This window comes from Myxine glutinosa, chromosome 12 (genome assembly GCF_964187855.1).
Source record: "Myxine glutinosa chromosome 12, kmMyxGlut1.1, whole genome shotgun sequence".
Taxonomy (NCBI): Eukaryota; Metazoa; Chordata; class Myxini; order Myxiniformes; family Myxinidae; genus Myxine; species Myxine glutinosa.
In genome coordinates this window covers 40,251,521-40,264,219 of record NC_136272.1, presented here as the reverse complement: position 1 = coordinate 40,264,219, position 12,699 = coordinate 40,251,521, and the positions used below count along the sequence as shown (strand labels likewise).

The following is a 12,699-nucleotide window of genomic DNA, read 5'->3' as shown; positions in this document are numbered from 1 at the left end:
ATTTTGGCCCAGAATTGTCGTGACTCGATTTCCCCAAAATAGTATTTGAGCTCTCCAAAAGAGAGTGCATCCATATTTAATCAAAATCTGTTCCTCTAACCTACCAGATCATTCTGCTTTGGGCTTTCTGCTAATGGCAAAACTTGGATTTTGATCTGAGCTCAAACTTGCTCAGAAATTGATATTGGGGATTCGGCCTAACTGACCACAGCTGTTTGCAATTGGAAAAGCAAAAGGAAGATTTCCTTCACAATTGGGAGCAATGCTTGGCAATAAAAGGCCACAAAATAGCATCAGAGCTATAACTACTGGGGATAGTTTTAAGTTTAACAGTGAAACCACTATTGTTCAAAGCATCAGCAATGGCGTCGTGTTTATTTTCCTCCTCTTGTCCTGTATGTCCTAGATTCAGTTGAACACTCAGCAGATGGAAAAAACGTTGGAGTTTTTGAGGACACAAAACGAGGAGCTGAAGTTGAACGTTGAACGGTATGGACATGTTTGCTTTTTTTGTATAACTTAGTGATTTGTTATTTGATAACCTTCTGTCATTGTGGTCATCCAGGGAGACTTGTTTGATTGCTCAATACAAGGAAATTAATGCTGTCCTTGAGAAAAAGAAACAACTTTGCAAGTCCAAGGGAGAAGATGCCAATCAGAGGTACAGTTTTGCATAAAAAGGATAGACATTTGCAAAGGTTTAGCTCACACACGCAAGCATGGGAACGGCCATAAAACGACGACGACGACGACGACGACGACGACGACGACGATGATGATGATGATGATGATGATGATGATGATGATGATGATGATGATGAAAGGTTACTGTTAGCACACTCTTAAATTACTTTTGTTTCCTCTATGATAGGGCCCAAGATGAGATGAACAAGAAAATTTCCAAAGCCAAAGGGTATTATGACAAGCTGCAGAAATTGTTGACGCAGTTTGTGTCCGATTACTACCCACAACCACCTCGTTCCATCGCATCACACCGCGCCAATCAGAAGGTTGGTTCTATCCTTCACCCATGACCCATGCTCCACCTTAAGACAGTTTTTAAGTGTGTGAATCTTATTATAATGGAGCAAAAGTATATGGTTATGCATATATTGTTGTGTTTGTGGGGAATCCCTGGTGTTGGCTTAGCGGTTAGGGTGCCGGCCTGGGATCCTAGGATCCTGGGTTCGAATCCCGGCCGATCGCTGAATTAACGCCAGGGGGTTGACTCAGCCTGTCATCCTTCCGAGGTCGGCAAATTGAGTACCAGCTTGCTGGGATGAATGATCACGGTGTGTACCCCGATTTAGAATAGGTACACAGTATCCCTGCGCATCGTAAGAGCGTGACCAAGGGTTGGCGTCAGGAAGGGCATCCGGCCATAAAACATTGCCTCAAACAGGGAACCATGATTGTCATGGGGCCCGCAAGGCTAACCCCCGCTCTAGCGGGGAAAAATGGCCTTAAAACGATCATTCATTCATTGTGGGGGGAACCAATGGAATACCTTCGTCCAAGTGGAATTGTATAGGATAGTGTGCTCCGATTGTCACCACGAAGAAGTTGAACCTCCATGTAACTAAGTAGGGAATCCGTTGGGCCGGATGTCGTGTAAGGTCGTATATTTGTCTCCATGCGAGGGGTGGAGCTCTGCTAATTAGTTTGGGTATAAGAATAATTCCCTGTATATAAATCACCACTGTGGTTTTTCCCTTGTTCCTTATGACACACACCACACCAGCCATGCACTCCGCACCTAAATAAACCCCATAACAAGCAACAGGATTCAAACATTGAAAGCTGCTCGCTGGCGCCGCCAGCCGAGTCATCGCAACACCAAGCAGGCAGGGCCGTGGTGTCCCGCCCTGGGAGGTGATGATTGGTCAAGGCGATCTGTGTCGGGCTTGAGTTAATTGTCGCAGGTTCGAAGAGTCCCGGTGAACCCATAAAGGTAAGCTCTTGCCCCCCCCCCCCCCCCAACGCGCGTATTCTCCGCTATATTTTGATTGAACACCTTGGAGTGTTAAGCTCGTCCGGCTATCCGTTTCCTTGGAAGATTTTAATCACAAGGAACGTGACAATATGTATATTACGCGTGCCCTCCCATACGTGATAAACGTATCAGAAGCTATTTCTCGCTTGCTGGCCTCGTTTGAAGTTGGGGTTGCACATCGACCTGAGGCTACCATTAAACGAAGAATTGTGCAACCAAAAGACAGATTGGATCAGGGGGACAAATCATCGGTCATCTACAAAATAAATTGCAGCAACTGCACAGCTCACTACATTGGAGAGACTTCCAAGAGATTAAAAACAAGGCTACACGAACATCAATTAGCCGTACGTAGGAATCCTCTCTACCAGGTCGCAACACAGTATCGAACAAGACCATCAATTTATGTTCAGTATGGCGGAGGTGATAGGATAAGCAAGCAATCGAATGTCCAGACCAGGCAAGAGGCCTGGTATCAAACAAATTCAATTAACAGACATGTCGATCTACATCCGGCTTACAAAGCATTAGTCGTCAGCTCAAACAGTGGCAAACATACTGAACACTATTAATTACGAACACCTGTGCATCAAAGAAGCAATCAGTTGGTAAAGTGATGCCAACACAGGTGTTAATAATAAGGATGATTGAGCTCTCAACGTTGTTTATAAATGGCACCCATATGTGTTTTTTAATTCTGTCTCCGATGATTGGCTCGAGTGAGAGCTTGAAACGTCAGACTTAAAAACCTTCGTCCCAGTGGTCGATTCTATTTTATCCTCACATATATATAAAAAAAAAACCATATATATATATATATATATATATATATATATATATATATATATATATATACACATATATATATACAGTCACGTGAAAAAGTAAGTACACCCCATGTAAAGTTTTGACTTTTTCAACCTATTTCAACATACAGCTATTTGATCTTCATTTCAACAATATTGACAGATAAAGGTGATATAATATACCAAATGTCATGAAACATTTACATTTTGTAGTCCATTGTATAATTTAAATAAACATAAATGCAAATTTTGCATGTGGAAAAAGTAAGTACACCCCTACATTTATCACTACAAATACCTAAAATTTGAATCAGGTGCACCAGCTCAGGTGCAAATGATTAGAACATCGTTGGAGAGGATCATGGAGGAACCTGTCTTATTTAGACCTCAGACATTTAGTTTGGTTTGGTCTTTGTTGTTGAAGTGTGTGGCGTCACCATGCCTAGATCAAAAGAGCTCTCTGAGGCCTTCAGAAAGAAGGTTATAGATGCCTATGAGTCTGAGAAGGGATTTAATAAGATCTCTAAACAATTTGAAATCAATCATTCGACTGTCCGGAAGATCATCTACCAGCGGAGAAGATTCCAAACAACTGTCAACTTGTTCAGGCCAGGCCGCCCCAGCAAGTTCAGCCCGAGAGCAGACCGCAAGATGCTGAAAGAAGTCTCGAAGAACCCCAGAATGTCATCACGGGACCTCCAAGTAGCTCTTGCCACTGCTGATGTCAAAGTGCACTACTCCACCATTAGAAAGAGGCTGCACAAATTTGATCTACATGGGAGGTGTGCCAGGAGGAAACCTTTGCTGTCCAGAAAGAACATCAGGGCAAGACTAAAGTTTGCCAATGAACACCTCGGCAAAGACTAGCATTTCTGGAACAACGTGCTCTGGACAGATGAGTCAAAGGTAGAGCTATTTGGCCACAGTACCAGAAGACATGTTTGGCGAGAACCAAAGACAGCATTTGATCACAAGAACCTGATACCAAATGTAAAGCATAGTGGTGGAAATATTATGGTTTGGGGCAGCTTTGCTGCATCAGGGCCTGGGCAGCTCGCCATCATAGAATCCACTATGAATTCTTCATTGTACCAGAGGGTGCTTGAGGATAATGTGAGGCCATCTGTCGGAAAATTGAAGCTCAACCGAAGGTGGACCTTGCAACATGACAATGAGCCTAAACATAGCCGTAAATCCACCAAGGAATGGCTGAAAAGAAAGAAATGGAGGGTTCTGCAATGGCCAAGTCAAAGCCCGGATCTAAATCCCATCGAGATGTTGTGGGGTGATTTGAAACGAGCTGTGCATGCAAGAAATCCCTCAAACATCGCACAGCTGAAAGAATTCTGCATGGAGGAGTGGGCAAAAATTTCTCCCAGTGGATGTCAGAGACTGGTGGACAGTTATAAGAAACGCCTACTTGAGGTTGTTTCTGCCAAAGGGGGCAATACCACCTGAAAGAGCCAAGGGTGGTTGCTGTGCAGAATTGCAGAACTTAAGAATTGCCTTTTTGGGGTCTCCTATCATAGATGCATATATTCCAGGCCTCAAACCTTTTGTACTCGAGATGTGAAACAAATGTTTCTGGGCTCCCGCACTACAAGATTTGTTGATTTTTGTTTTGGTGAAGAGTATATCAAGTATGCAAAATGGAAGAACTTAAGTCCACCTCCTGTCTCTGCTTATCATTCAAACTTACTTCAACTTTCCCTTCCTACTCCCGAATCTGACCTTTGCTATCTCTTTTCAGTTCACAATCCCTTTGTTACTTTGCAATATATATACAGTCACGTGAAAAAGTAAGTACACCCCATGTAAAGTTTTGACTTTCTCAACATATTCCAACATACAGCTATTTGATCTTCATTTCAACAATATTAATAGATAAAGGTGATATAATATAACAAATATCATGAAACATTTACATTTTGTAGTCCATTGTATAATTTAAATAAACATAAATGCAAATTTCGCATGTGGAAAAAGTAAGTACACCCTTAAGCAAGTAAGCAACCAGGGGGCGCCACCAAAGACCCCTAAATGTGACTCTTAATTCACAATTTGAGTACATCTTTCAAACTTGTCTTAAAATGTTCTCTATAGGAGTGGAAATCAGAATTCCCAATTCTTAAGTTTTCAATTTGTGTATTAGGTCGCTTAAGAACGACCTAATTAATGCTAATTAACGCTAATTAGCATTTTTAATTCACAATTTGAGTACATCCATGAAACATATGGCAATGTATTCCTTAGGTCATCCTAAATCAAGATCAGTGCTGTAGACTGCAGTGTTTTTGTAACTGAACTTCGTCATCTTTGGTATCTTCCTATATGGCTGGAGTGCAGTATCTGTACTCTCAAGGGTTCTCTTCCTTTTGCCTGTCTTTACTTGCCGAGCACTAGTTGAGGTTGAAACTGCCATGACAGCAGATGCTTCACGTTCTTCATCAGGTGCTGGCACATTTTGGTACAGAATACCCATGGTATCGTGCAGCGAATTGGCTCCAGACATGGTTTGAGTCATCTCATCGAAATTGTCGAAGGCTAATCCGACTGGTTTACCTACGACTGTTCCTTTTGGACAAGCAAGCTTCTGTTCTTGAATGGATTCAGCTGTGGCAGTTTCAACTTCTTCCAATGTGTTGTAGCTTAAACAGTGACCAAACCTGTTCAGGACTTGAACCATTTTTTTACTGCCAGTGACCGACTTAACACTCATACCAAGAGCTACATGTTTTGCAGGTTTTGCGCGACCCCGTTGTACAATGAACAAGGCATCCTGACTAGACGAATTTGCGCGGCGCTTTACTGACTCTGTATATCACTCTGGTTTTAGCCCTCCGTACAAAATATTGAAAAAATCTACTACAAGTTTTGGGGGTGACGAGTCCCCGTTTCTTAAATCCTCCAATGTCGGACATTCAGGAAGGTCGACCTTTTCAACCTTGAGCAACTGGTTGCGCAAAAGCAATGCTGCTTTGGCGATTGTTCTCTCATCAGTAGATGTGTAATCATATACAACACGAATTGCATCATCTGCGGTTTCTGCATTATATAAGATGTTTCCAAGCCTTTTCCCAAGTGAACTCTATCTTTATGCGCGCTTTGAAGTGACTCATCAATGTCCTAGAGAGGCTGAAGGCGCTTCCCCTGGGCGTTTCTGCGGATGCCGAACAAATATCAAGATAACGTTCATATACAGAATTAAGAAGTTCAGGTCTGTTGTCTATTATTACAGATTGCTCAATGTATGCAAAAATGTCCAACACACTGGTCTCAGAAGGCGTTTTTGTTTCACGTGTGTCCTTTTGGGAAACTCGATTGGCTGACAACAAATACGCACTTTTACATGAATGATGGTAGTGGGCCTCCTTGGCAATTAAATCCGTATCAACTACTTTTGGAATAACCTTACTGTCATTTAATGTCTTTGCTGCATTTTGGATCGATACACCGGCTTCAATGGTTTCACATCTTCCCAACAGTTCGACGCTTCCACCTTTGAGTCGTTTTATCTTTTTCTCACAGAATAGACAAACAGGTGGCAAAATCCCGGCAGATGATGTAGAAGGTGCCGACTCCTTGGATGGACGTAAATGTGGGGCATTGCTACGGTGAACATCACTGGCGGCTTTAACAGGCGGCGTTTGGGATGAGATGGCGGTAAAGTTCTTGTAACAAGAAACATGGTAACCATCCATTTCAGCAGGAGACGTAGGCAATCTCTGAACTACACCACAATAGACAGAGTCCTGGAAATGTTGCGTTTGCCGTCTATTAGCTGCTGCTGTTTCTACTGCTTCCCATTGCGTATCCTTGAAAGGTAGAACGTCTGGACGAGCTTTCTTGTCTGCACTGCGTTGGATGTGAAGAATACATCTGCGTTCCAATGATGAAACAGTAGGCTGGACAGTAGGCTGGACAGTAGGCTGGACAGTAGGCGTAGTATTGGTGGCCGATTCCATGGTTGCATGTTTCAAATCATTGTCTGAAAAATAAAATCACAGCGGGTGGTCAGTGAGCATGGTGAGTCAGTCAGTTTTGGTCAGTGAAATCCAAAAGAAGTTATTTCAAATTTTGAGGCAATAAGTCATTATTTTCTACTCAGCTGTGGTTCGAACCTGAAATCGGTATGCATACAGAACTTTGGATACCCTCATCTGCCTGGACATTTCCTGCGCGCCACCTAGGCCTAGGGCTACATAATTCTGTATCGGCCCCGAATGCTTATTAGGCCTACAGCATAGTATTGTTTGTTGGGTTAGGGTTGGGTTAGGGTTAGGGTTAGGTTAGGGTTAGGGTTAGGGTTACCATGTTTCTTGTTACAAGAACTTTACCGCCATCTCATCCCAAACGCCACCTGTTAAAGCCGCCAGTGATGTTCACCATAGCAATGCCCCACATTTATGTCCATCCAAGGAGTCGTCACCTTCTACAACCTCTGCCGGGGTTTTGCCACCTAACCCCAAACCCTAACCCTATTTGTTGACTTACCTAAGCAGTGATCTAGGCATTGCAGGCAACATCAGACATTCTGCAGCCGATTCAGAGAATCTATGGAGGGAAAGAGCAGGAGATTCCCCATGATTAGGTCCTATGATAAACCGACAACTCCCTCTACAGGGTGTCCCAGAAAGTTCGTCCCTCAAGATAGTGTCACAAACCTGGATTGATAATGTGTTAATATTTCCCTTTAAGTCACTGGTTATTATTCCCCAAACAATGTTGTATATTGGTCCCAGTTATTCACTGCAGGACAGTCATTTCTGTAGAGAGGCACTTCCTGTTTAGGGTGTAATTGGCTCAAGTTAGGGAAGAAGCCTCCCCATTGGCTGGGAGGCCAAAACTCCTTCCTTAACCAAAACTGAACACCCTCGATCCGGCCAGCCAGACAGGTGTGTGCATGCTCAGCACTGGTGTGGGTGTCTACTTGGGGCCTGCCCTCAGGTCAGCACTCCAGCCCCTCCCTTGCATATAAGGGAGGGCCAGCCAGGGAGTGGAGGGGGGATAGCAGCCAGTGACAACCCAAATTCCGTTACAATACTGACTGCATTCTTAAGTGGGTTGATGCATGAAATGGACACATAAGAATTGCTGTTCTTGATTCACGATGATCTACTGAACAGTTTGGGACCAATTTGAAAGATGTACTCAAATTGTGAATTAACACTCACCTTGCCAGGGACGGGGTCAATGAGTACATTTTGCGTTCTTAAGTGGGTTAATACATGAAATGGATACTTAAGAATGACTGATCTTGATTTAGGATGACCTAAGGAATACATTGCCATATGTTTCATGGATGTACTCAAATTGTGAATTAAAAATGCTAATTAGCGTTAATTAGCATTAATTAGGTCGTTCTTAAGCGACCTAATACACAAATTGAAAACTTAAGAATTGGGAATTCTGATTTCCACTCCTATAGAGAACATTTTAAGACAAGTTTGAAAGATGTACTCAAATTGTGAATTAAGAGTCACATTTAGGGGTCTTTGGTGGCGCCCCCTGGTTGCTGTGCAGAATTGCAGAACTTAAGAATTGCCTTTTTGGGGTCTCCTATCATAGATGCATATATTCCAGGCCTCAAACCTTTTGTACTCGAGATGTGAAACAAATGTTTCTGGGCTCCCGCACTATTGTGAGGCTTCATTGTTTGTCACGTTGAAACCTGTTTAGATGTTCTGATTGAAGACGGCCAGCACCTTTATCTTGTACACTCCAGAAACAAACTATGTAAGTGGAAGTCTTAATGTCTCATGGGATAGATGTTCCACCATGTCACTTCCAGTGGGTAAAGGAATTGTGGGTGAACTCTTCAATCACAAAACACCTCGTACGGATGTCCCAAGCATGTTCGATTGGATTTACATGTGAAGATAGTGCATGTCCATCCATACAAGTGATCTTGCAGTCCTGTAGAACAGTGTTGTGACAGTAAGCCTGTCGTGGATGGCCATTGTCATTGATAAAGATGAAGTTGGAACCTTTATATTTAACCACAGAGATTATGGCAAGTGTAATAATCTCATCCCTGTATCTGAGGCCAGTCGTAACACCCTTTCAAATGATATGATCACTTCTTCAGCCAATTTGAATGCCAGTCTATGGTGTAGACCAGCTACTCACCAAACTGATAATGTTGCTAAATGCCAAATTTATTGGCAAACTCACCTCTTCTCATCCTCAGACTCTCACACATTCATCGTTAACGTATGAGCAGAGTCTAGACATGTCAGTGAAGAACATTGCATCAGCTATTTACCTTCCAATTGTGATGTCTCGCCCACTGTATATGGTGCTGTGTTAGAGGGATTGGGGAGCAGTGGTCTTCTTGGGTGACACGACCGAGATATCTCTGTGAACTCCCCAGTCTGACAGTACCTTATCGGTGCTCTCTAAATGAAACTGCAATGAACATTGTGTTGGGGAGCAACAGCACTCCGAGTCATCTGCCCTTGGAACCATACCTATAGGATGGGCCGTCTCATTTGTTGGTGAATGGCTCATTCTTATTCCTAAACTCACAGACTACATGGGTTGCTAATTTATAGTGAAGGGTTTTGGATGGGTTACGTGCACAGCCAGTTTACCGATTGGATCTTTTACCTTGATAGCCATGCTTTTGCATACACAGGCTTAATAAATTACTGAACTGAGAATTAATCGTTTCTTTCAGTTTTAAACCTGTTTCTTATAATCCTTTGTAAGGAATATTTGTAGATTCAAATTTGTTGTTGTATTTCATTTTGGTCTATTCAAAAAATAAAAAGTCATTGCCATTTATGATGTGATGAAACAACTTCAGGATGTCTGTCATGTGACGAGCTCCCTGGGATGCATTTTTCCATCGATAAATTGAACAATGCCCATTGCCCAATGGCTTTTCAAATCATCCCATTAATTTGGTGTCAAATTAAAAAAAAATTGTTCGATTACCATTGTAATTTTGAAAGTGAAAGCCCTAGCTTGTCAGAGGCTGCTTCTTACTACTATTGATCATTTTGGAACAGCATTTGAATTAATGCCCAACATCGATCGTCAGCAAACTGTACGTGTGCATTTAATTTCCGTTTGTTATGGTGATGTGGCCGCGCAGAGCACAGAGGTTTTAATTATTTTTTTTCTGGTCTGATTTTTCAGTCCCATATAAATTTGATAGTTCATAGAACACCTTACCCCCATACAGTCTTGAGAAAAAAAGGACATGATAAGTGTCTTTTAACCTCTTGCTTATTGCTTTTCCGATGAGCTGCCATTTTGTCTGAATCACTTCTCCCCAACACTCAGGGCGAGCATGCGACAAATTTGATTTGTCGAGATGATGTAAAATGCCGTAATATTTTTCCAAGTCTGGCTAAACAGAAGGGTTTGAAAGTGCTAAAAAGGCGATTTGTGTTCTATCGAGTTCAAAATATATAATTGAATGGAAATAAGAATTTTAAAGGTTGTAGAAAAAAGAACAAAAAACTTTTTCCCAAAGTTTACTGCTGTTGATGCACCATCTTTTATAACACCTTATTTAACACGTTAAATGAGTTCTTCGTACCTGTTGTTTGTCCTTTGATGGCCTTAAACCACTAAGTCTTCTGTTTGGAAAGATTTTCAATTTTGTTTCCGTCAGACAGGCAGTCTAAAAAAATCGCACCCGTGTCTGAAGGAAGTGGTTCAGTTTGGCATTTTTTATTTGAAATAGGGAAAGCATAGAAACGAACGATACCCTTTGGAATTACCGTTGAGAACCCATTAGAATAACCTTTAGAATTGAACACTGTGGAATTGAAAGGTTCTTCTTCATTTTTGACAGACGGTCGGACATAGCCAATTATTGAAGCGGCTTCACCGCTTAAGAACACACTCGTATCTGAAGGAAGCGGTGCAGTTTGGCATTATGTGGGCAATCAGTGCAAGTTACAGGACTTCCAGATGCTGACAACATTAGAACCCTTTAGAATTACCCTTTAGAACCCATTAGAATAATCCTAATAATCCTAAATAATCCTAATGAATAAAAAAAATGAAGAAGAACCTAACCCACAGTGTTTAATTCTTAATAAAGTGTAATTATCGGGGGTTCTAAAGGGTAATTCTAAAGGGTACTACAGGATTATTCTAATGGGTTATATATATATATATAACCCATTCGAAGAATCCTGTAGTACCCTTTAGAATTACCCTTTAGAACCCCTGATAATTACACTTTATTAAGAATTAAACACTGTGGGTTAGGTTCTTCTTCATTTTTGACGGATGGAAGGAAGGCCATAGGCAGATATTAAAGCAACTTCAATGTTTAAAAAATTTGCTTAACGGCTCTGTGTGGAAGCACAATCTGGATGAGATTCCTTACAATTTGCCAATTTCAGAGCCAAAGTCCTGCTAAACTAGTTTTGTTTTCTGATTCATGTTCAAAATACAGTACAACATTCAATTGAAATAAAGTTGCTCCTCGATCATAGACTGATGTTTGTAGGCAGACAGACAGACAAAGTGAATAAATTGCTTAACCCCACTTTTTGCTTTGCGCGTGTGTGGTAATGAAAGTCTAGGTAATTAAATGTTTTTAAAGTTTGCCAATTGCAGTCCGTTAATTTGTTTAAATAAGTTTCTCTCATTTTCCTTTTCACAGAGGAGTACTTTGCAATCATCAGAGTCTGGACCACAGCTTCTCTCCCTTTTGGAGATTCTCCAGGTGTGTTTATTGACCGAGCACTGTGATAGGATTCTTCTTATTCTTTCAGTTGGAAAATTACGTGCCACTTGATCTGGTGTTGGGAAGATGTGCCCCAAAGAATATTTGGCACATTTGTTGGGTGGTTGCACCGATGGTGAAGAATCAGAAATTTTGAATGGTCTTACTGCTGGCCTGGTTTTACCTTACCTTGTCTACACTTGCATTGTTTTCCCCACCATCTCTTTAGCTTCTCATGAACAAAATACTGAAGTGTCCACACGATCCATACATCCTGGTGGATGAAACCTTCTACCCTCATTATTTGGAGACTTTGCTCCGTTACGGGATTGCTGTGGCCCATCCTGATGATCCACACAAAATCCGCTTGGAGTCGTACCATGAAAAATAGGTTACAATCCTGCTTTGATCGGAATTGCTTTCTTGCAGTCTTACCACGATGACTAAATATGTATTTATTTGGTGTTGGCATATTTAGTATAGTAGTTACCTGTGTGTTTTTCATTGATATCCTGTTGTATATTATAAACTGAACATCAAAAGAAACTTATCATTTTCATTTTTTGAAATGTGCAGCTTTACAAACACATTTCTTCAATTGTAATGGCTGATTATGTAACGGGAACTTCACTTGATCAACAATGGCATGCTTGAGTGGTTCTGTATAGGGATCTTTCCCTTTAAATAATGACCCTCATAATGAAATCCTTCAGTTCTCGTGGTTAGATATTCATTTACTGATGTCTATAGTCACTAGAGGCTTCTGACAGGGAAAACAACAAGAAAATTCAGATTCCACACCTGACATCTGAACAATGTACGAAGCTTGCAAAAGTTTGCCGCACAGCAAAAACGTGGCGCTCAACCCCCACTTGTGCCGATTTACTCGATGGAACCAACACTTCCCGGGCTGCGCGTGCTGGGGACCCCGGGCTTTTGCGTGGCCTCGCCCGAGCTGTGCTTTCAGTCCTCGTGGAGGGAGAATCGGCTGAGGCTGATTGATACAGGAGCAGTACCAGCTTTGTTAGTCAAGCTCTGGTGCAGAGATATGGGTGGACCATTGGGCGAGCTACACGACGCATCTATATGGCCTCTTCAGGGTTGTTCACTCGCACTAACGGCTTGTTCATGGTTAATTTGGTTATCAACGATGTGGAACATTCAGATGTTAAACTCTTAATAATGCCGGATCTGTGCGTGGATGTGCT

The 12,699-nt window shown here is 41.9% G+C and overlaps 1 protein-coding gene across 1 annotated transcript in view; it reads left to right on the top strand.

Moving 5' to 3' along the window:
• Positions 1–12,039, top strand: part of CENPK (centromere protein K) — a 48,850-nt gene extending 36,811 nt beyond the window's left edge. The window contains exons 8-12 of the mRNA XM_068132677.2: positions 407–489; positions 566–661; positions 872–1,010; positions 11,429–11,491; positions 11,721–12,039. Coding sequence (XP_067988778.1) covers positions 407–489; positions 566–661; positions 872–1,010; positions 11,429–11,491; positions 11,721–11,882 — 543 coding nt within the window. The 3' untranslated portion in view covers positions 11,883–12,039. The remainder of the gene's footprint in view (positions 1–406; positions 490–565; positions 662–871; positions 1,011–11,428; positions 11,492–11,720) is intronic.
• Positions 12,040–12,699: the final 660 nt, after the last annotated feature.